The sequence below is a fragment of the Podarcis pityusensis genome (genome assembly GCF_964106645.2).
Source record: "Podarcis pityusensis genome assembly, chromosome: 1".
NCBI classification, from domain to species: Eukaryota; Metazoa; Chordata; class Lepidosauria; order Squamata; family Lacertidae; genus Podarcis; species Podarcis pityusensis.
The window spans coordinates 60,360,837-60,384,313 of record NC_138028.1 but is presented as its reverse complement, the minus strand read 5'-3'; the positions used below and the strand labels follow the sequence as shown (position 1 = coordinate 60,384,313).

The 23,477-nt window shown below is 41.4% G+C and overlaps 1 protein-coding gene across 9 annotated transcripts in view; it reads right to left on the bottom strand.

Annotated features, from left to right (window-relative positions):
- The window catches only part of NAV2 (neuron navigator 2), a 528,711-nt gene that overhangs the window by 13,986 nt on the left and 491,248 nt on the right, over nucleotides 1-23,477 (bottom strand). For all 9 annotated transcript variants that reach the window (XM_080982305.1, XM_080982307.1, XM_080982300.1 and 6 more), the window contains 13 exons: nucleotides 21,778-21,830; nucleotides 21,507-21,530; nucleotides 20,014-20,088; nucleotides 18,628-18,711; nucleotides 17,648-17,759; nucleotides 16,556-16,701; nucleotides 12,721-12,893; nucleotides 9,466-9,619; nucleotides 7,399-7,558; nucleotides 6,188-6,288; nucleotides 4,466-4,561; nucleotides 2,871-3,039; nucleotides 361-596 (listed from right to left, as the gene is read on the bottom strand). In XM_080982305.1, the coding sequence (XP_080838431.1) occupies nucleotides 361-596; nucleotides 2,871-3,039; nucleotides 4,466-4,561; nucleotides 6,188-6,288; nucleotides 7,399-7,558; nucleotides 9,466-9,619; nucleotides 12,721-12,893; nucleotides 16,556-16,701; nucleotides 17,648-17,759; nucleotides 18,628-18,711; nucleotides 20,014-20,088; nucleotides 21,507-21,530; nucleotides 21,778-21,830 (1,583 nt within the window). The remainder of the gene's footprint in view (nucleotides 1-360; nucleotides 597-2,870; nucleotides 3,040-4,465; nucleotides 4,562-6,187; nucleotides 6,289-7,398; nucleotides 7,559-9,465; nucleotides 9,620-12,720; nucleotides 12,894-16,555; nucleotides 16,702-17,647; nucleotides 17,760-18,627; nucleotides 18,712-20,013; nucleotides 20,089-21,506; nucleotides 21,531-21,777; nucleotides 21,831-23,477) is intronic.

Sequence of the window (23,477 nt, the reverse complement as noted above, 5' to 3'; positions counted from 1 at the left end):
GTATCTTTATTTTGGATCTTGTGATTTAGGTGGATCTGGCTCCATTTGTTATGTTACTTTTTATACGTTGTAAACCGCCTTGAACATGGTCTTAAAAGTTGGAAAGGCAGCATACAAATAAAATGACTTGATTTCATGCTGGGGAGTTCACGGGCGTCTCCTAAGATTACAGTCCTTCAGATCCCACCTAGAAGAAACATCAGCTCACCCTACAAGAAGAGTGTTACCTGCATGCCTGCTAAGGCAGGCAAATGCATCAGGGCCTTTATCGCACCACTCTGCTGCTCAGGAACAAATTATTTTGATTTGTAAATAGTAAACTTTTTTGGGGGGGGGCAAGTCAATTATATGAATACTCACCTTACTGGACTTGTGATCCACATTAAATGTTGCAATAGCACCATCAGCCAGCTCCCTGCCCTCTCTAAGGACCATGTACTCTGACAGACGATTGGCTAGGTAGGTCTTTCCTGTGCCGCTTGGGCCAGATAAGATGATTCTCCTGTGCTCCATCAGTAGTGACACATAGCGCTGCAGAATAGGCTTGGGGATCAGGGACTCAAACACCAGACAGTCCAAACTATTCTCTGCAATCCCTGTAACAACAGAAGATGTGGCATTCAAAACTTAAGAACTAAAAGTTATCTCCAGAAGATTTTATTTAACAAAATTTATAAACTACTTTATTGTAGCATAATCTCTAAGTTGTTTACAACAACCAATTAAATTATAAGAAAAACAATTTAAATATAATTAAAACCAACCATAAAATAGATTAAAACATTTCAGCATCTACGTGTCTGGATAGGCTTTCCTAAACTTGCTCACTTCAGGGGAGTGCAACTCTGTCCACAACAAGCTGCCTTCCCACCTCTCAGAACTGAGGATACTTAATACACCTGTCTGATAAGGATTCAGCTTCAATCTATTCCGCCATGGCCAGACCACACTTGAAGTCCTGTGATTATCAAGGGGCTGGAAATCAAGTTTATGAGGAATGGTTGAGGGAGTTTAGCCTGGTTAAGAGGAGAGGAGATCCGATAGCCATCTTCAAATATCTAAAGCAGGCACAGGCAAACTCGGCCCTCCAGATGTTTTGGGACTACAATTCCCATCATTCCTGACCAGCTAGGGATGATGGGAGCTGTAGTCCCAAAACATCTGGAGGGTCGAGTTTGCCTATGCCTGATCTAAAGGACTCTCGCATGGAAGATAGAGCAAGCTTGTTTTCTTCTGCTCCAAAGGTTAGGACCCGAAGCGATGGCTTCAAATTACAAGAAAGGAGATTCCAACTAAACATCAGAAAGAACTTTCTGATGGTAAGAGTTGTTGAACAGTGGAACGAACTCCATTGGAAGCTGATGGACTCTCCTTCATTGGAAGTCTTTAAGCAGAGGTTGGACGGCCATCTGTCATGGGTGCTTAACTGAGATTCCTGCATTGGGGGTTGGACCAGATGACCCTTGGGGTCTCTTCCAACTCGACATTTCTGTGCTTCTAGATTATTGTTATGTACTTCTAGGTTTACAGGAGGAAACACACCAGTGCCTCCATCAAGGTGGATGGTACTTCCAATGAAGCACTGATCACTTCCTGGACCCTGACACAGTAGTCACTCCCCTTAGACTAGCTCTAAGAAGCCAAGGCTCAAGAGGGTAGATTCATGCTTCCAGATTCTACACATTTACTATGATTGTCATGTAAATATGCCTCACTTTAAAACAGCATTCCCGCCTCCACCCCAAAAAACTTCCTCTGAATTCAAAATACTTCTGTTTCCCCTGAAAAACCAAGTGATATGTTGAATCTTGTTTTGCACATTATGGGATAAACAAGGGAGACTACAATGAAACATTGCAGTGTGGATTATTCCTGTTCAGAATTCCAACTAGTCAGCTAGCCATGGCAGGGTTCTCACTAGCCACGACAATCTGTTGCATTTCCCCTTGCCCCTTTTCTGTGGGTTCCCCCTCCCTCCAACTGATATTCAATATTTCATGGTTACCCCAGGGTGGTGGTGGTTCTCTCTTAGCTTTAAAAATATTTTCTTCCTCCATATTTTTTTGTTTAAAAATGTATCTGCACACATATTTCTGTAAACCAAGGCATTCTTCTGAGCATATTGATACTTCCCTTCTGTTTCTTAGTGGCTGTGTTTTGACTACATAGCTGTTGGCACTCGCTGCCAAAGTTTAATATTAGAGGGAGTGTTATGTTTTCTGGCAGAAAAACTTCCACCGGGGGGGGGGGGGGAGAGACTACAAGCAATGTCAGCAGGGAGAATTGACTGTGAAAAAGGTCAGCAATTCTTAGAATCCCGCAGATGGAACTTCAGCTGGGAGAATACATAGGGATGGAATGTTTATCACCTGTTAAAAATTATCAAGCTTAAACATTTGTATGAACAGCTGTATATCTGGAAGGTAGAAATGTTACCATGAAACGACTTAAAAAGCACTTTGATCGTATAAAAATATGTGTACTATAACCTGACTCTTAAAATCCAGCATCAGCGTAGTTCTTGAAATGCCTAAATAAATAACTTGAAATATACATAAATAAACTTCAGCAGTCGAAGCTTGCCTGATAGTCAACAATTACAAACAAGCAAAAATACTGGCTGAAATTCCATCTGCTATACAGCAGTTCCAAGGTGTAAGATCCCTGTTCCTTTTTTTATGCAACCACCCTAATGTCAGTGAACATGAATGCTTCTTCATTTGGAACTTTTCACTCAAAGAAAGACATGAAAAGGATAGGAAGAAGAAAGAAACCCATGAAAATGTCTCTTGCTCCTCTGAGGTTTCTCCAACGCCTGGCAAGACCTGTAATTACAAAGAACAGTAACAAATGGATCACCTATAATTTACCTTTGATAGTCACCGATATGGTATTGTTTTCACCAACCAGATAGCCACAGGGAAGCAGCTCAGGTGTCTCCATGCTATTTGTGCGAACGATTTCCCCAATGCTGTATCCCAGGACGCTGTCTGAGTTCAACCCTAGCTGACTCGCAGGATCAACATGAATGATGTATTCCTGTGAAAGGGAAGTAGAAAAGAATAATAACAATACATCAACCTTATCTTCAAGGGTCTTGGTTCCCTAATATTGAAATTTCACAACTGCATTTTTTGTTTTGAAAACGAACTAATTTGTGCAATGAAGAAAGGCAAACCCAAAGTCTATTTTAATCAAATAGTAAAGAGAGGGAAAGGGTAACAGATATATGCAAAAACCACACAGCGTATCAGCTGACCCACCAGAGATTTCAGTCCTTGTTGCACCATCACACTCAGTTTCCATGTAAGAGAGTTAATATAGGACTTTTCTGTCTATGTGAAATGTACTGTATATGCACTGTATATTTAAATTAAGAGGTGCAGACACATATGAAGCCCCGTATACATTATGAAAAGAGGCCAGGTGCTGGACAAAAACAACAGCAACGGGGGTGTTGTCATCTCCCTACCCTGGTTGTGAACTTTCAGAGGCATCAGGCAGTCTACTTTTGGACAAGGTGTTTCCTGGATGTTGAGTCCTTGAATGTTCTTGGACTCCCAGCTCCTATCAGTTGCAGCCAGCAAAAGCTTTGGAGATGATAGGAGGAGTGGTTCAACAACATATGTGGACCCATTGGTGGGAAAGAATGGATTAGGTGGAATTTTGACCTCACCCAGCAAGGTATTTCTTACATTCCTCCCTTTCAGGCCATGGCATAATGCATGAAGCCTCTTCCTTCAGTGAGATCACAAGTATCAGAGGAAAAGTGACAGTTGCCACACTGCATATTACAATGGAAGTACAGTGGTACCTCGGGTTAAGTACTTAATTCGTTCCGGAGGTCCGTTCTTAACCTGAAACTGTTCTTAACCTGAAGCACCACTTTAGCTAATGGGGCCTCCCGCTGCTGCCACGCCGCTGAAGCACGATTTCTGTTCTCATCCTGAAGCAAAGTTATTAACCCGAGGTAATATTTCTGGGTTAGCAGAGTCTGTAACCTGAAGTGTATGTAATCCGAGGTACCACTGTACAGGTCTTGCATATCCTCAGTTGGCATTTATTTGAATCTCTGGAGCCGGGAGGATGCAGTGGTCAAGAAGGATGTACCATATGACCAGATACACATTGTGTATTTGGTCTTCTCTTTTGACTTTTTTTGTTTTAAAGATCTGAATGTTGAAATAAAGTAAGATTATTTAGCACACACTGCAGCCAGTACTTAATGACTTTTCAGAAGCCTACATTATATGCGGTGTAAAAAAAATAATGTATACAACATAAAGAGAAATACGATGCTCAAGTTAGTAAGTTTTGCAGGCTGCAGTACATCGGGCCTTGGGGAAGCCTCACTTTAAACTGATGCAGCAAAGGAACCCGTCAGAATAGTTTTCTGCCTAAATAAAAAAGAATAGCTTTCAAAGCTATCCAAGTTGTTAGAAGTAACAAAAATAACAACGTTCACCTTAAACAGCCTTCTAACAACGTCATCGAGAACATCCCATTTGGTCTTTCCACTGACGCCTATGCAGCCGATAAGGAAGAGGCGAGGCCTGGAATCCTAACGGCATACAAATATGTTAAAAGAAAGGCAAATATGGTGCTGTTGCAGCACTATATAAATTATTTCACCATCATCCAAGCTACTTCAGTGTTGAGACAGGGCTGAGACATAACCCCTACATGTGTGCCATTGCAGACCTGATCTATTCTTTGACTAGGAAAGCATGTACACTGGGGATTTCCTATGCAAATAGGGCAGAACCTAGACACAAAGAATTCTGTATGCTCACTGGCACCTCATCAAATTATGTGCCAAGTTCCTAAACACTAGTGCAGTCTATTTAACCACTTTGCTAACTGAAATATATGGGGGGGGGGGGTTGTCAAATGATTTATTGAATTATGACCAGAATTAAATTAAATCCAGAGCATTTCCATAATCCACTAATTTAGGAATCCAATCTAAAAACACAGGTAGGATTAGTCTGGAAGGAACCATTTGTGTCAAACCCGTGCTGACTTCTGCAAATCATTGTTACCATGAAGCTTACAACAGATCCCTTTAGAAGTCAAAAAATGTGCTCCCATGTGACATTACAAGCCTTCTAAACCTAGCAGGCGAGTTCTGCAGATAAACAGGTGCCTCTCTCATTACCCTGCACCTGATCTAGGTCTTGGATCACTCGTCACTAGTAATGTTTATTTTAAAAGTTAATTTAAAACCAGTGAACGGGAGAAAGGGCATGTTTCAGCTTATACAAGACAGATCTTGAAAACTTCCTCCAAGCTAAGCAAGTTTGGTTCAATTTCTCTTTTATTCATGCCAAGTTCCTAGGGTACTAGCAGGTCTGGACTTCACAACATCCATGGCTGCTGGCACTGTGTCTAGACTAGAACTCTAAGCATACTCATCCCATTAGAAGCCGTGATAAAGGAAAGGTCCTAGTGGGAACCAGGCCAAAGCTGATCTTTTGAGAATGGAAGTACTTCTGAGGGCGGGGTTGGAGAGTCCTTTTTTTCTTAGTCTTTGAAAACTAAGGAAATAGTTGGATGCAACCCACTAAAATAAAGTTTCAACAGAGCAGACCCACTGAAATGAATTGACCTAGGTTAATCACGTCCATTCATTTCAATGGGATTACTCAGAGTATGACTAATACTGCATACAACTTATTTCTGTAGATTTTCCACTCTTTGGAATATTCCATAGTTCTGCTCTCCCAAGGGGAACTTTTTCATGCAGCTGATCAAAGGATTACAGCAAAGCCCTGAAGGGATTGACTTTGAAGTTGTTTCACCTGAAATCAGGTGAGTAACAGGTGGTCAGCCAAAACTGGGCTCCAGGGGTTGGAGGAGTTCAGGATCTGGCCGACTGGCCAGGTCCCCATTTTTGTTCCTGCTTCAAGCAGTTTCTTTAACCTTCCATTCATTTAAGCATAACATTATTCTTATGATCAGCCATTGGGTCATTAGTCATTTCCAAGAAGCAAACTAGTGACAAAACCTGAGTCTTGACTGCATTGCTTCAGACTACAGATAGGACTTCAAGTGACAAAAATACTTAAAATAGTGAACGATGTGGGTTTCCTTGCAAAAACTTCAGTCTACGTAGCATGCCAACAGACCTAGTCTCTGATAACGTGTAATGGAAAAATGTGAAAAGCAAACTCCACACATAACTCACTTCTCTCCATTTAACTTCATCCTGAAAACTGACAACTATTTTAACATGCCTGCCACCTTCTTTTCGAGAAGAACCATCGCTGGGGTCATCCAGCAGCATGTCTGTGGACAGGAAACACAAATTCTTTTTTAGTTACAAATGGTGAGCTGGGAAAATACGCTCATATGATTATTTATTTCATTTATAAAATAATTTACGAGTTGGCTTTCAGCTCAAAAAGGGTCCCCGAGCTACTTAAAAGTTTTAAATTTGTAACTTTTTTTTAAACATACAACCCTATCTAATTCTACTAAGAGTGGACCCACTGAAATTAATAAGACATGAGTTAGTTATGTCTATTAATTTCAGTGGGTCTTCTCTGAGTAGGACTAGCATTGGATACAACCCAAGACAATGACAAACAGATTGAGAACAAAGGTGGGGGCGAGAATCACCTTTGAAGAGAGAGAGTAAAATGAGTGACATTCAAAAGCTTTGTGTGGAACAAATAAGTTTTAAGGACCCACCCACAACTAAAGAAAGATGAAGTCAACCTAACCTCTCCTAGTGGTGAGACAAATAGCAGGACCTCTGAAGCAGATATTAATTTGTGAACTTAAAGGGCAGGTTCATGGTCTTGATTTACCCTGCTACAAAAAAATATTAAAAATACCCTACAGTATTACTCTTTTTGTGAATATCTGCAAGGCTGTGTTTACTCCAGCCCTTATAGAGGAAAATTATGCATCAAGAAAAGTGTAGGTGCACGTGTCTATGTTACACAAACTTTCAAACGGTTGCTTGCTTTGGATAATTAGATTTTTAATTGCTTGATTCTGTGAACACTGCCAGGTTTGGTCCTTTTGAAATTGTGAAGCGCACACTTCTTGGAATGTACGTAAGACCTGAAATAATGGAAAGACATTCCTCTTGCAATCTGGAACAGACATGGAAGAAATGAGGGAAGACCACAGAAAAATTAACAGCGTTTTCTCTCGAAAGAAATTTTACTTTGGCAAATGGGTGCAATTAAACCGACTCCCAACATGATTTTGCACAGCTGAAGTCATAGCTGGAATGCTATGCTTCAAAGTGAAACAGAGCTGCCAATGATATTGTAATGGAAGGGTTTGTCCCAGCCCTTCCACCTTCACACCTTAGCCACCAGCGATTATTTACAGCTATTATTTATTTACGGCTACAGGATAAAACCTGTCGGCTGCCCTACTCACCAAGACTCGCTGACTCTGTGAGGTTCAGGCTGTGCTGGGAAAGACCCATGGACTGCCTTGGAGAGGATGAAATGGAAACCTGAGATTGGGCCCTGCTGCAGCTGCCTTGATTTTCCGACTTCAGCCGGTCATTTTCTGCCTTTAGTTTCTCGATCTCACTCTAGATTAGAACAAGAAAACAGCCAGTAAAAGGGAATGGAAGGTGCATGCCCTTTCAGCTTTTTTTATACACAAAGAGAGATAAAAATCTCTTACACACGAACACACACAAACATGAGATACAGTTTATGAGCTGGTCCACTGTCTCTCACTATCCCCAACAGCTTTCAATCAAAGTCGTTTCCTTTTCAAGCTTTGCTGGTAGACCAGGCTTCCCCACTTTATCCATCCCCTCACCTTGGCCTTCCCAAAGTCAGTCTTCCCCCAATCAGTCAGAATTACACATGAGAGCTGATAAAGTTTTCATGGCAATCTTCTTTGAATTGTAATGAGACCTGCAGGGATCTCTGCACTTTTTGTAGCTGTACTGTTTTTTCTTTCTGAATGATGTGGTGGCTGTTGTGCACTCTCTCTCTCGAGTAGCCACTGAACTTCAAGGCTGAATGGGGATTTGAACTCTGGCCTCCCAAGTCCTAGTCCAGCACTCTAACCACTACACTACACTGGCTCTCACGTTTCCATGTAACAAGGCCCAAAAGCACAACAGAGATGCACCAAAAGAGAAGCTAACTTTAGAGAAACATTTTTTCAAGTCTTGCTTTAAATGGGCTTTCTGACGATGGATGTGGTTCTACTCTGCTGCTTATATGGTTTTTTGGTATTATTGTTTTCAGAACATTTTATAGGTTTTAATATATGTTTGGATGTCACTTTGAACACCCATGTTGAATAAATAACAGAGCCATAAACTCTGCAAGTAAAATAAATGAATTATAATTAAAATGGTGGGATTGAAGAGCCAGATTTATGAAGTGGAAATGACAGATATGTGGGGATGTATAATATCTATATATTCAGGGCAGAATGTAACCAAAGAGTGACCACCTTGCCTCGCCCTATGGCCCATCCACACACATTGGTGACAATTAGTGGCAACTTTAATGAGCATGGCTCAAGGGTCTTGCCTTGGTATTTTCTCTGGAATGAAAAATATAGTGTTACGTAAAATCTTTACAGAGAAGCTCTAATTTTAGGTTTAGCGTGTAGATGTGTGTGTTGATATGGATCAGTTACAACTGAATAAAAAATAGGAATCACAGTGTAAAAATAAACGGACAGTTGCCCCAATGGAGATACATATAGGAAGTGTAGTTCCCTGAGGTTTGGTATTGGGACTTGTGCTTTTTAACTTTCCATAGATTATATGGAGTTAGGAGAGAGCAGTGAGGTAACCAAGTTTTGTTGGCGGTACCTAACTGTTCAGGGCGGTTAAAACAAAAGGGGGTAGGGAGATGCTTGGAAAGGATCTCTCCTAACTGGGTAAGCGGAGAGGAAAATGGCAAATGCATTTCAATGTAAGCAAGTGTAGAGTGATGCGGTGGGGGGGGTGGGGGTGGGGAGAGACACCAAAACTAAATTTCACATATTTGCTCATGGGGTCTGAACTGACAGTGACTGACCAAGGAAGAGACCTTGGGATTGTAGTGCACAGCTTGATGAAGGCGATGACCCTGCTATGAAAATGGCAAATGCCATGCTAGAGAATTATTAGGAAAGGGACTGAAAATAAAACTTCCGATATCACCTTAAAAAAGGGAGACTTGATAGAGGTTCGTAACATGATGCAAAGTGTGGAGAAAGTGGATATAGAAATGTTTTTCTCCTTCTCTCATAAAAGCAGAGCAATGAAGGACAGTTCAGGAGGGACAAAATAATGCTTTGGGAGTCAGTATGCCTCTGAATGCTATCTGCTGAGAATCACAAGCAGGAAGAGTGATGTTGCACTCAGGTCCTGCTTGGGGGTTCCTACAGGCATCTGTTTGCCCCTGTTTGTGAGGATGCTGGGCTAAGCAAGCCCAGCAGGGTTTTTCTAAAGTTTGCATGTGTGTTGCTGCAGTTCCTTCCTACCTGCATTCTGTTCATAGCTTCCCGAAGTTGGTCAAGTTGGTGGGCGGAGCTGAGGGCCTCCAAACGGATATCAGTTAGCTTCATCTCTTTGTCTCTCAGCTCATTTCGCAACTGCATGACTGTTTCCGCTTCACTATCGATACATTCTGAAATCCTGGGAAAAGATAATAACGAGCCGTTCACCGAACAGCTTAGAGAAGCAGAAATTCTGAACGTTAGCAAAAATCAAAAGTTTCATTGCTCTGCTTTCAACCAGATTTTTGTTTGTTCAGGGGGACTTGGCAAAAATGGTGAGATGAAGGGGACCCTATCATTAGGAATGGTCTCAGCCTGCCCAAGGAAAAAAAGTATGATGACAGCCAGCGGAATAAGGGCAGAGAAACTACCATTTTGGTTGTGACCTATACGGAGTTTGTTAAGCTGCTGTTAAACGTACAGTTGTTCATTGGGAAATCTATTCAGCCTGAAAATCCCAGGTAAATTAAGGAGGCATAGTAGCAGCAGTCATTAGGAGATTGATGGCCTCAAAGAAAGATTTAGTACTCAGCAGGTGTAGTGCACAGCTGGGCGCCCCTGTCTGACTCTGGAGGGCTTTGGAATCCTATACCTTTTCAGCTTACTCTGCACTGTTCAGGCTTTTTTTAAAAAGAAAGAAAGAAGTAGTTTTATTCTCCTGGCACCAGCTTTCTCCACCTTCCCACCTACGCAAATTGAACAGAGTTAAATTACTCCCTAACGCATAAAAGAAAAGCAGCACCCTTGCCATTTTCTGGCAATTTTTCATATCACATGTATCCTGTGAATAAATCTTTTCCCCCCCAGCTTGGCTTCCCCAGTCCTCAGCAGTATCAAAAACCAATTATATGGTACTGCAGTCAAGAAACAACAAAGGAAGGGGAGAGCAATGAAGAAAAATGGTGCTTTACCATCCATGCAGTGGCATAGCATGAGGGGGCCATGGCCCCGGGTGCACAATCTGTGGGGGCGCGAATCAGGTGCCCCCCTGCAGAGACCCCCTTGCGCCCTGCCGGTGCCAGGGGCTGGAGAGCACGGAGGATGAAGATCGCCCTCTGTGTGTCTTGCTCCCGCCTGGCTCCTGCTTCCTTGCCGCCAGCTCCAGTAGAGTGAGGAGAGTGGGTGGCTATGTTGCCATCCACTCTCCTGGACTGGGGTGCGCGAGTGCGCCCCTGAGCTGGTGCCATAGTGGGCTCCCTCTGTGCCCCATGTAAAGGTAAAGGGACCCCTGACCGTTAGGTCCAGTCGTGACTGACTCTGGGGTTACGGCGCTCATCTTGCTTTATTGGCCAAGGGAGCCGGCGTACAGCTTCCGGGTCATGTGGCCAGCATGACTAAGCCGTTTCTGGCGAACCAGAGCAGTGCATGGAAACACCATTTACCTTCCCGCCGGAGCGGTACCTATTTATTTACTTGCACTTTGACGTGCTTTCGAACTGCTAGGTTGGCAGGAGCAGGGACCGAGCAATAGGAGCTCACCCCATCATGCGGATTCAAACCGCCGACCTTCTGATCGGCAAGTCCTAGGCTCTGTGGTTTAACCCACAGCGCCATCCGCATCCCCTCTGTGCCCCATGACCCATGTGCTATTTAGATACTGCCATGTTAGGGATGCTTCCAAAGTTCTCTCAGTTCAGGCTAAGAAACTAACTTTGAGGGCCTGCCTCAAATGCAAGGATTTTTTAAAGCTTGAGGTTTTTTTGTTCCAAAGTTGTACAAGTTGGAGAATTCCTAGCTTCTCCTTGGCTGTTTCTGCTAGCCTTCCCCTTCTCCAAATATCATCCTTGCCTGCTGCCATCCTTCAAACCATATCCCCCTATCCTTTTCCTGCCTTGAGGCTGCTGCAGTAGTAGAAGCAATGGTGCATGGTGAGGGGAAGAGGAGGATGATTTCCTCCCCTCTCTTTCAGTCTCCCAGACTTTCTGGGTAACAGTGAAGTGTAAGACCATGGAGCACTTACAAAATATTGCTTCTAACCACTTTCCAGTCCAATGAATACTTTAAAAAATCCCTTAGTTTGGGAATTCTGTGTTCACAATGGAGTACTTGCAAGCCTTTGGTTTTGTTAAGACTGACAAAACTGATGACAGAAACATAAAGTGCCAAGGACTAAATAATATCAGCAAAGTGCAAACAACTCAAGAAATTCAACTATATAAAGAAACTTTGGATTTCAAGCATTGATACAATACATCTTGATAAAATATAGTCTATGCTTACATGACTGTCATGCTGAAAATATTATGTAGGCTGAATCTGGGAAACATTAACACTACGTATATCTATTCATAGTGCTCTTCTGCTTTCTAATAAAGGCTACACTCAGAAGCCAAATAAATCAGTGCTGATGCCCTAGGCAGCCTAGTGCTCTGTTTTTCTCCTCCTTAATTCTGTAGGCCTGTTTATTCCTCAGGTACTTGGTACTTGTCAAGACTCGTCACATGCATACTTTGACTGATGACAGGCACCATCATAAAAGACATGATGGATTACATGGCTTTAAGCTTTTGCTCACCATTCAGTACCACAGGGATAGGATAGGCTAGTTTCAGAGTGATGAAAATGAGATAACATAGTTGAAGATAAGTGAGAATTTAAAAAATAAAAATATATGATTCTATGACATCTTAATCTACAGGGCTTTTAATTTCAGGAATGCAAATTTTAGTAATGCCTGATTTTCTCAGAGTCAAGTATTCCCTGTTTTCTAATCTCTACTAAATTCTGTATCTTACCATCACACAGAGTTGACGATAATGGGCAGTGAAAAATCATCTTAACCATGGAAGTTGCATGGAAGAAGAATATTCAAACTTTGCAACACTGTTTACATTCACCATTTCCTGAACCCCTTCAATAACTTTTGACAGCTTCTCCTGAGCCTTAGAGTCTTCCTCAAAGCTACAATCTAGAGTGGACGTTTAAAAAATGTCCTCTCACCATCACTTTGATGACTTCTGGGTCTGATTTAGCAATTTAAGGTATACTGTGGATAAGTAAGCATCACTGTATAAATGAACAGCCAAAAGCAAGCAAGAAAAAAGATAAAGCAAATACCCACATTATAGTTGGCCCTGGATTCAGGTACATGACTAAATAAACCTCAGCTGAAGAAAATCTACTTAATCCTTAGTGTCTTGTTCTTTTATAGAGTCCACAGAAAAACAGACTCCAATTCCAGCATAAAACAACAGCAACATGTCAACAGGAACTCTTTTTTAACATACAAACTCAACTCACAGTGAATTAGAATGGGACGTTCTCAGTAATGGCGTAGAGACAACTGAGCCATTGTGATGCAGTTTTGGCGATGAAGGCAGGGAACAATCCGTCATCTCCTCAATATCTGAATGAGAAGATGCTGATTTGGGGGACTTCTTTTTACCAAATGCTTGTTTGAAGGAACTACGCAGCTGAAAGAAAAAGAGCAGAACAAGAAAGATTATACATAAAACAAACTCTGCTTTATGACGATAAGTAAGGAACAGGAGAAAATAGTTAGCATGCAACACTTTAAAAAATGGTTACAAAAGTCCATTTTGGGCAGTACAAATTGACAATGGAAGTACAGATTGCCACCTTTCTGTTCTGGAAATCTACACTGTGTTTAAGAAGGACATTGTCTGAGACACTGCAAAAGTGCTGGCTGTTGACAAGCCCTATTCTGAAGCACACCTTTCCACTCTGAGACATTGCAAATTCTTTTCAGCTCAAGGACAATTTTATTATGGTGTTATCACAGGTTGCAGTTATGAAATGACATGGCTCAGATGAGGTTATTGATGCTGACAGAGTTAATCACGTAAATGGATTAGTTAGCTTTGTATTTTAAAATTTAAAATACATCTTTCTTACCTCATTGACCTGCCAGAGGAAGTACAAGCAAAAAGGGAAGCGGGAAGGAAAAAAAGACAAGTTTTAACAGATAAAGCCTGTGACAGGGAAAGCGCCGGATTTCTCAGACGAACATGAACCCCACCCATCCACAAAAGCACACACACACAAAACAAATCATTTTGCCAGGGAAAATAATTATTGTAAAGCATGTCATCTTATGATCAGAATAGGCCTGGGACATTTCACAGAGCTGAAAGGATGATGTACAGAGTTCAATATAAAATCACATTGGATGGGATTCACCTAGCCAGTCCTGTCAGCAGAAGCCCTGTGTAAGGAGTTCTGCTTGCAAAATTGGGCTCTGCCTCCCTGTGCCCCACCTGAAATTGGCTTGGCTGGGGTCAAGGTAACCCCCAGGACAGCATGTGGCGGAGAAGAGGGGGGATTGTTCCGTCAGGGAAGCTTCAATGCTTGTGCAGACAGAATGATTAGGAGAGCATTATGATGAATTCCACCCATTATATTTTGCAAGTCACCCAAATTATCTCGTATCAGCCCAACAAAGGATCTCACATAATTCTTCAAAATGACTTTGCACAAAAGCCCCATTCTCAACTTCTCCACCATACATTTGGTCAAGTGCACATTTGTCGGATCCGAACATAATCCCCTCCCACAAAAACTCTATGCTCATATTCTCTGCCACACATTCTGGCAAGTATACATTTGTAGGGCCTGTACACATGACCATAATCTCTCAAAATCACTGTGCACAAAAGCCCTGTACACAATCCATCAAAGTTACTGACCATAATAACCCTATTCTCATTTTTTCAAGCACATGTTTTGTCAACTATACATTTGTAGAACCTCCTGCACACAACCAGGTCCCCAACCCTGAACACATGCCCTGCATGTATAAAACTGTACATGCGTAGAGACCCTTTCCACTCTTGGTCTGAGGTGCAGAGGTCAGGGAGCCTCAAGGGGAGACAATTCCTCTCCATGTGCTGATTAAAAGAATGCAGGAGGTGAGAACAGTGCTTAGACTCTGTAAATTACTGGCCTCCCATAATATTCAGCAAAAACAGGAGCAGGCCTCAGGCTGACATGCGCTTTTCCATTATTGACAGAAAGTTATTTCTGTCCCATGACAGAATTTGCATTGTGAAACTCTTGAAAGGATAATGAAAATACTAGAGAAAGAAGTTTATTGAGGGTAAGGGAGGGCCCATTTTCAAACAAGCATAAGTCAAGATCCAGAAGGGGAGGAAGTGCAGAAGCCCAGATACTGGGGAATATTAATGTTGGCAACTCACCTGCAGTTTCATTGTTGCAGGGGTGGGGAAGTCAACCTTTTCCAAGGAAAAAGCCTTAGTGGGCTGAATAGGATCTACAAGTCTTATGTTAGCTAACCCTTTTTATAGGGATAGGAGGCAGCATCCGTTTATTTGCTTACAACACACAAAATCCAAAGACGCAAAGGGACTACAGGAACTAAGTTCATCTGTTCAAACTACGATAAAAGCAACGTCACGATGGCAGAGGTAGTATCACAAAAAACAGGATTTGATATCGGATACCTTTCCTCCAGCACATGGGACCTTGCATACAATAAGCGGCGAGCAATGAAGAAATGGGAAGTGAAAATGATTATTTTGAAAGCTTCTACCACAAATTAAGTTTAAAGACTGATACACGTAGGTCTCACTTTCTGAACACAATGCATTCCCAGGATGCATTCATTAGGTTTGCGTAACAAGTTGTTTCCTATGGGAACACTTCTATTCAATGCTTTCTCCTGCCATGCTTTCTGCCTGAAACTGCAGCAACCAATCAGCAAAAGCCAAACAAAGGAAAAGCTGATTTGTCCAATCACTCCTGCTCCCCGACTGTACCAAACTCTCTCCCTCTGCCTGTAATGGTTGCCACTGACCAGCAAAAAAACAAGTAAGGGTTGGACAAATCTGGCTGTTTGGATATCTGAATCAGCCATTTGTATAGCAAGGTTTGGGTATAATTCTTTGCATTTGGACAACTGAGATTTTGGATAACAAATGTTCCGATCGCAGGACCCGTGTGTATTTTTGTTTTGCCATGACAATACAGTGGTACCTCAGGTTACATACACTTCAGGTTACATACGCTTCAGGTTACAGACTCCATTAACCCAGAAATAGTACCTCGGGTTAAGAACTTTGCTTCAGGATGAGAATAGAAATCGTGCGGCGGCGGCGGCACAGCAGCGGGAGGCCCTATTAGCTAAAGTGGTGCTTCAGGTTAAGAACAGTTTCAGGTTAAGAACGGACCTCCGGAACGAATTAAGTACGTAACCAGAGGTATCACTGTAGTCAAAAGAGGGGCCAAGGTATAATGAACGTAATTAATACTTTTCCTAAGGGTGAAACCAGACCGCTCAAGAGAGTGGAGCTTTTCCTTATGCAGATAGCTTACACACACATTTATCACGGACACAAATACTAATTATTATTTGACTTCTAGATTTTATCAACTGATTTCTATTTAAAGTAAAATCCACCACTTCCAACTCCCTGTGCAGATGAACAGCATAACACTCAGTCATAGAATTACTTTATGCTATACTTGATCTTAGCCAAAAGGCTGATGATTACTTTTTGGTGTGAATTCTTAACAAGTATTGTACTAAAATTCACATTTCCACAACTATGGCATGGGAAATTCATCTGGAGGAGCAGTGTGTGTGTGTGTGTGTGTGTGTGTGTGTGTGTGTGTAACTAATTCTTCCCTTGCATACCATTTTTCCAGTCAGAATTGTTTTCCCTTCTAGGCTGCTGTTGGCCCCATTATATTAAAAATACACCAATTTTGGTGACCATAAGCTGAGACAGAGTCCATACTTCACTGAACAGCACAGCGGAAGGGGTTAAACCACCACTTCAGCTGCTCTGAAATTAGAAACCTTGTAGATGCTCCAGGGAGATCCTTCAAGGAGGAGGGGGAAGAATTGGGAGATCCATTCACAGATCTCCTGTGGTACAACATGTTGTTTGGATGTCAACCACTTTCAGCTAAAACTTTGTCAAGTCCTAAAAATGGACATAAGTTAATATTTATTCACTGGATGTCCATCATACTCATTTTAGTTCGAGGCAGTGCATTTACATAGACTACTTGGCTCATGTATTGTGTTTTCTGGAATGCTGATAAGACACACACACTTCAGTTCATTTGATCTGCTCTGTTGAAGCATACATACCCAGTTCTTTCTTTTCTTTTTCTTGGAGTCACATTCTATGTTGCTTCCCACACTGGAATGGCTGGTTGCGCTGTTAATGCTAGAGACACTGTCTGAGGAGTGCTGCCTCCGGATCCGCAAATCAGTGGTTTGCGCAGTCCCACTTCCTACATGGTAATTAAACCTAGTTAAATGCATTCAGAAATGGCATCTTCCTTTTTCTTCCTATACATGGACATTCTCCCTTGCTGCCCCTTGCTATCACATGCAATCAAAATTGCCTGCCCCACCTTCTTCATAGCCAGCCCAGAGAACTACAGTATAATAGTCCTGTGCTGGTACTAGTTGGGGCATATGGTACCGTATTTTTCCATGTATAAGATTTGGTTTCACCCAAAAAAAATAATGTCAAAATTAGGGGGCATCTTATACACTGATACACCTCCCCCCCCCACTTTCTTAAATCCGAGTTCCCAAAAATAGGGGGCATCTTATACATGGGGGCGTCTTATAGACGGAAAAATACGGTAGTTGTAGCCAAAACATCTGGAGAGTTTAATCACTGAATCTCTGTTCCTCCTGCCATACTATATCCTAGCATGGATCCAGAATTGGCCTCCACAGTCACTTACGGACACACTGTTAAGACAGTGTTCATGGAAGACAATCTTACTTGGCCATGATTGATTGCCAAAGAAGAAGAAAGAAGACTATCCTAGCATGGCAGAATAACATCACTATGTGGGTGATGGAGCAGAAAGTGAATCTTGACTGCTGAAACAATAGAGCAGTGGTGGTTATGTTAGATGGAAGAGGCAGAGCAATGCTGACTGCTGCGTATGGAGACTGTGGCCACTGGAAAAGCGAGATGTGGGTTGCAGCAAGGAACCCTACTGTAATATTGTGGGGATTCCTAAGCTACAAGTCTATAAACAGTATTAGTAACAATAGGCCTACCACTGCAAGAAATAAAGTTCAGTTTGATGATTAAACACACAGTCTATCTCTGGAAAAAGAACTCTGCAAAACTTTGCATCAGCTATTACCAAGGGGATGAATGCCCTCAGAGCGTTACACTGTTATTGAAAGGGAAGGCTGAAATCTTTCCTTTACCTTTGCAGGCAAGCTCAGGTGTGTTAATTACACCATTTATGGCAGCCTGAGCAGCAGCGTTTTGTTTTTTCAGTAGTTCAATAGTTTTTCTTAACTCATTCAGTTCTGAATCCTGCAACACACACAAAAACAAACAAACGAATGAATGAATGTTGCCTCTGGATTTTCTCCAAGAAAGAAAGCCAAGCAGCCTGTACAGCACTAAAAGTTGAGACCATGCAGTCAAGCTGGATGGATGTTTAATGGGGACTCTAAGGTGAGTCTGAATCTAGTACCTGAGCAGTGGTCAGCATTCGTAACCTGAGGTATGACTGTACTAGATAAAATTCATAGAAAATGCATTATTTGTAGTTTGCATATATATTACAAACACATGCAAAAAAGCTAGATTAATAATAATAAAATACTAAGGGAGTGTAATATTAGCCCAGAATACGGCCTGAAGACATCAGTTGGTGTTCTACTGCTGGAACTAAGCAGGTCTGGTCCTGTAAACTCTCTTGAGAATGAAAGACCACCTGGGAACCAGAGGGAAGCTGCTTAGGGCTCTTTGGAAGAAAAACAGGATACAACTGAAATAAGTATTTATTGCTTCCAGTCATTGCATAATTGGTCTCTGCGACCCCTCTAATGTACAGGCACTGACATGCTCATTTTGTGGAAATGATGAGAGACAGGATGAATGTCAGGCTTAAAACACAGACTCAAGAAAGTGCAGGGAATAGGAACTAGTGTCACCAGATAACGTTTAGTTGCTAGTGCAAATGGTCTAATGCCTCATTTTCACCCCACCAGTAACCCCAGAGAGAAAGTTTATACTTAGTTGTCACTGGAACGTCAGGAGCACATAGATGCCTGAGAAGTTTTGCTTTACTCTGCAGCCCAATCCCAAAGACATCACTTTACTGCGAACCCAATTTTAAAAGTTCTACTATGGAATCTATGCTCATGAAAAATGTACAAGTGAACTTCAGACTTGCCTTCTGTTCTGCTGTCATGGTAAGGCTTTGTAGTCTAATGGTCATATTTCCTAAGCTCTGTTCAAATGCTGCCACGAGGTGAGCCTGTAAGTTGAATTGCATTACACAATCAAGACTGTACCTTTGTAGACTGTTTGCAGAATAATGCAGAAGATAACATTACAGCATGCAGAATGTAATCCACAACCAGCTAGTCAAGAAAGAACAGCACAGACAATTGAAACCTGGCAAACCTAACATTCCTGAGATGACAAAACCATCAAACTAAGTAGCCACAAAATAACCACTGATGCTTCTGCATCTGGGTCTAAGTGTCACCTGCCATGAGCTCGCAGTTCCTGGCTTGGAGCTGTGATAACTGCTCCAATCAGTCATAGCAAAGTGTAATAAACTGGCCTATGAAGTCTCTTCTGGCCTCAGGTATGTTTATACATGGTGAATCAGCTTAGGATGGCAACTTTATAACCACTTCCTCCAAGCTAAGGAAAAGCCATGACAAATATTTATCCCGTATCGATGTGGTACAGTAAAGCCTTGTGCAGTCATTCCAGCATTGTTCATCATCAGCACATAGTTGCCTTAACCTAACTAACTGTTCTCACATTCACCGTGAAAACAACCATGAAGAGTATGATAACACTGGGATATGTGGCTCTTGCTCCCTCTGGCCCCTATAAAAACAAGCCTGGCTGAACAAGTGAGAAAAAATGGGAGAAAATAAAACAAGCTTAGCATTGACTATATGTGTTATGAAGCTAAAATGTTTACTTAAAAAATACTGCAGCGAATAATTTCCGCTTGAAAAGATCTGCCAACTATTCAAAGACCCAGCGAAGTCTCAATTCAAATATTAGTAGGAAAAAAGGCATTTAAAGGGGGAACAGTTAGTACATTCCATAGTGCTGATTAAGGTGATCTCTCTGTTAGATTTGGATAGCTGATGTGAAACCAGCCCAAAGGATCAAAAGATGTTGCTATTTGACAATTGTTCCAAGGGTAATATCTTAGTGGGTGTTAATTAGTACTGTATTAATTAATTGATCAACACAACCTCCCCACCCTATGCCCTCCCCAGATCTACTCCAGAGAGTTTGGGGAGCCCCTAGAACAGTTTTAGGGGGACACGGGGGGGGGGAGACATTGCTGCACAAGCGTAAATACTCACAGTAACGGGACACATTATTCGGATACTACCCACAGTTAGTCTAAAATGTATTACGTTTAAAAGTTAATGTATTTTCATTTATTTCTGATACCAAACTATATCTGAAATTCTTATAAACCAGCTCGCTGTTTATCACCAGATTGCTTCTGTCTGTCTGTCTGTCTGTCTGTCTGTCTATCTATCTATCTATCTATCTATCTATCTATCTATCTTGTACTCACATTGGCAGTCAACTGTGTTGTCAGAGCAGAGACTTTCTCTTGGGATGCATCCAACTCCCTCCTTAGCTTGCGAATCTAAGTATTATATTTCAAATAAATATTTTGTTTGATGAAACAATTTTCAAAATTAAGTTACACAAAATGAGAAAACGTATCTACCTGCTTTTGAAAAAGATGAGAGAGAAAATGTAAACAGGAATCGATATCCAGACCAAACTTGAAATTACAATATTCATAAACTAGTAGGCAGAGGTTGGGAATGACTTTTGGGCAGAGGGCTGGATCAAATAGTGCCCAACCCTCCACGAAAGCAGCTGGATTTGCATTTGGCTCCAAATTTAAACAGCTGGGCTTGTGTGGCTTAACAGTGTGCTTCTGATGGTTCCTTTGCAGCCATGCCTTGCATTTGGTGCTTTTAAAATCTGGTGCCAAATGGAAGCTGTGCTGATTTTGGCAGGGATCAGATTCATTTGGGAAGTGTGACTGGGAGCTCTTGAGCACAATCAATCCCACCTGACAGAAGTGTGGCTTGAATTTGGTGCCAAACTGAAATGGCACACTACTGCTGCAAAAGAACACTTGGGCCTCCACACTGTTTTTTAAAACACAAAGGAAGCAGCTATACCCACATGATGCAAATTAGATGATAAGGTATGTGGAAAACTGAGATTAGCACTAAAAAAGAAACCCAACAAGGAAATTCAAACAACACACACTTTACAGTGTGAAGAATACTGCAAAACATACACACTGGTGGGTTTTCTCTCTCCAGCAGGAACTGGTGAGTATAGATCCCATGCCCAGTTCTTTGCTGAGGAAGGGCCAGAGATTGACCATTGACTGAAAGATTGCTTGAACTGAAGTGATGGTTTGAACTCCATCATTTTTCTAGTCTTCCCCCAGCTCTAGCCACTGAAACAAAAGTTTACACTTGAAGATGGGAAGTAATATTACTGGACAGTAGCCTGGCTAGGCTGTTCAGTGCCTTTAATTACAGTGTGTCTAGTCTAGTTTTGGTCTGGAAAATGAACAGCCCACAACTTGGAAAAGGAGACACAAAATAATGGGTGCCAAACTGAGACTGAACACATCTAAGACCAGCGATGAACTGCGGACATCAATATGTACAATAGCCTTTTCTTAGCCTACGAACTTAATGTAACTCCCAAGGCCAAAAATACAAATAAGAAAGAAGCTTTTTTTTGTATGAGCCGGTCTGTGCACCATTTGTGATACTGGGTACATACAGCCCTCTTACACGCACAGTTCTGCATATAGGAGGGAGCCTGACAGGGCTGGCAAGAAGAGATTTACTCATGTGGGAAAAGCATGTGCAGAAGGGCAGGATACTGCAAGACACTGTCTTAGGGTCATTGATTTTATAAAAGCTGAGACTATTGCCACCATGAATGCCAGACATGCTATTTTTTAAGTGTGCCTGCCACTGAAGGTGGAAAGGTTACTAATATGAAAGAAAAGGAACTCTTCCTTACCTCTGACTGACATTTCTCTTCAGGCTGGATAAAAGAATTAAAAATGCTTGTGTTAAAGTCATATGGATTATTTATTTGATACCAAATAATATTGTCCAAAAACAAAGGGAGGAAATTAGATGATTCCGCATGCTTAAGTATCATAGAAAGCAAGAGGATGTAAGGGCACTGCTAAACACAGAAATTCTTTTGGTGCAATTTAAGTATGTTTCACATTTTGTGTGCCCAATTCTGAGCATTAAGATAGTCATTTCCGTTTTATGACACTCACCGTTGAGTAAATAGATGATGTGCTTGAAACCAAAGAGAGAGAGGATCCATGCACTAAAGGAAACATAAAAAAGCAAATTGCTCAACTGATTCCTTGTGTACAACACAGTAAATGACAGCAGATAATTCACTGTGGATGCTGCTAGCAGCTTTAACATTTCATCAGCAGCCTATTAAAAAATTGCATCACCAGTCATAAACATATTTACTCAAAAAAATCTTTGCAGAAGTGTCAAGAAGTAAGCTGAAATAAATGGAAGCATTATACAGAGCATACCCAAAAATGGTCTCAAAATAAAGCTTTTTTTAAAATTTAAAAAATCATTATTGGAATGTAAACATTTGCCTGCCTCTTATGTTTCATACATTACAAAGTTATGATAGTGCATGAAAAATGAAACAGAAGATGATGAGAAGCAGACAAAGTAAAGGTTAAACTGACCAGTCCAGTTTCACCATATGGTTGGCCTGAAGCATAAACAGCAAAAGGGAGTTAAAAGGTTTTATAAATAAAGAAGGCTGAATATTTAGGTGTTAATATAGGTAAAGACTCATATTAAGACAGCAAAGAGGAAAAAATGAATATATTTTGACATTTTCTCTAGTGCGGGTTTCCCCATTCTGGTGCCTTCTAGATGATGCTTTAGCAGAGATTCCTGCATTGCAGGGGGTTGGACTAGATGTCCCTTGGGGTCCCTTCCAACTCTACAATTCTATGATTCTAGGGACACAATAGTAGCAGTCTATTAACATCTGGAGGGCACCAAGTTGGGGAAGTCTTTTCAAGGGGGATAAAAGTGGGGGAAATACAAAAAATATGCTATTGCAAAATAAACAAATTCAACTGGCTTAGAAACAGATTTTGCTGTAAAAAGTAAGTTTCTTCTAATGCTATGAGTACGTAATAAAGCTGTGTTATGCAAAATGCAATTGCCTTAAGCATGTCTAGATATGTGGCTGAAAATCTGCCATCAGCAATAAGTAGTACAGAGGAAATGATACAAGCTGCTTCATTATTGGTCATCCCACTTCTCTCCCCTTGCAACAAGACAGAACTGATAGATCCTGTTTCTTTTACACAGGATCCCCTTAACCTCCCTCCCTCCTGCCATGCTGGCTCTGTATCAGAATAGACGTTTCAAACCAAGGTCCCAGCATGCTGCTTTTCTTATAAAACACATTAATAACCTGTGCTACTTCAGAGACCGCTGAACTCACATCAGTCCAAAGAGCACAACCAATGTTCAAGGATTATGAAGTTGTAGTCCAATACCATCTGGAGGGCCACAAGTTCCCCATCCCTGCAGTAGAACATTAAAACACCCCCACCCCCACAGGCCTTGGGCTAATTAAACCATTTATGGCCTTTTAAACCAAAGAGTATTGTTTTTGTTTGTTACTTGTGTTATGTATTTTTGTGTTTTTTATATCGTGAACTGCCCTGTGATCCTCGGATGAAGGACAGTATAGAAATTTAATAAGCAAAATAGTAAAATAGCAAACCAAAAAGAGCTTCCCTGAGGCAAGACTTAACAACTGCGTGTTTATTGCACTAAAGAAAATAAATAAATAAAAATCTGGAAGTGCCAATAAACAAACAACAAACAAAAGGGGATGAAACCCCCAAGAACCAATTCGTATTATTAAAAACTATTTCCACAATGACAGAGAAAGAAGTTTGTTTAATATGCAATTTACATC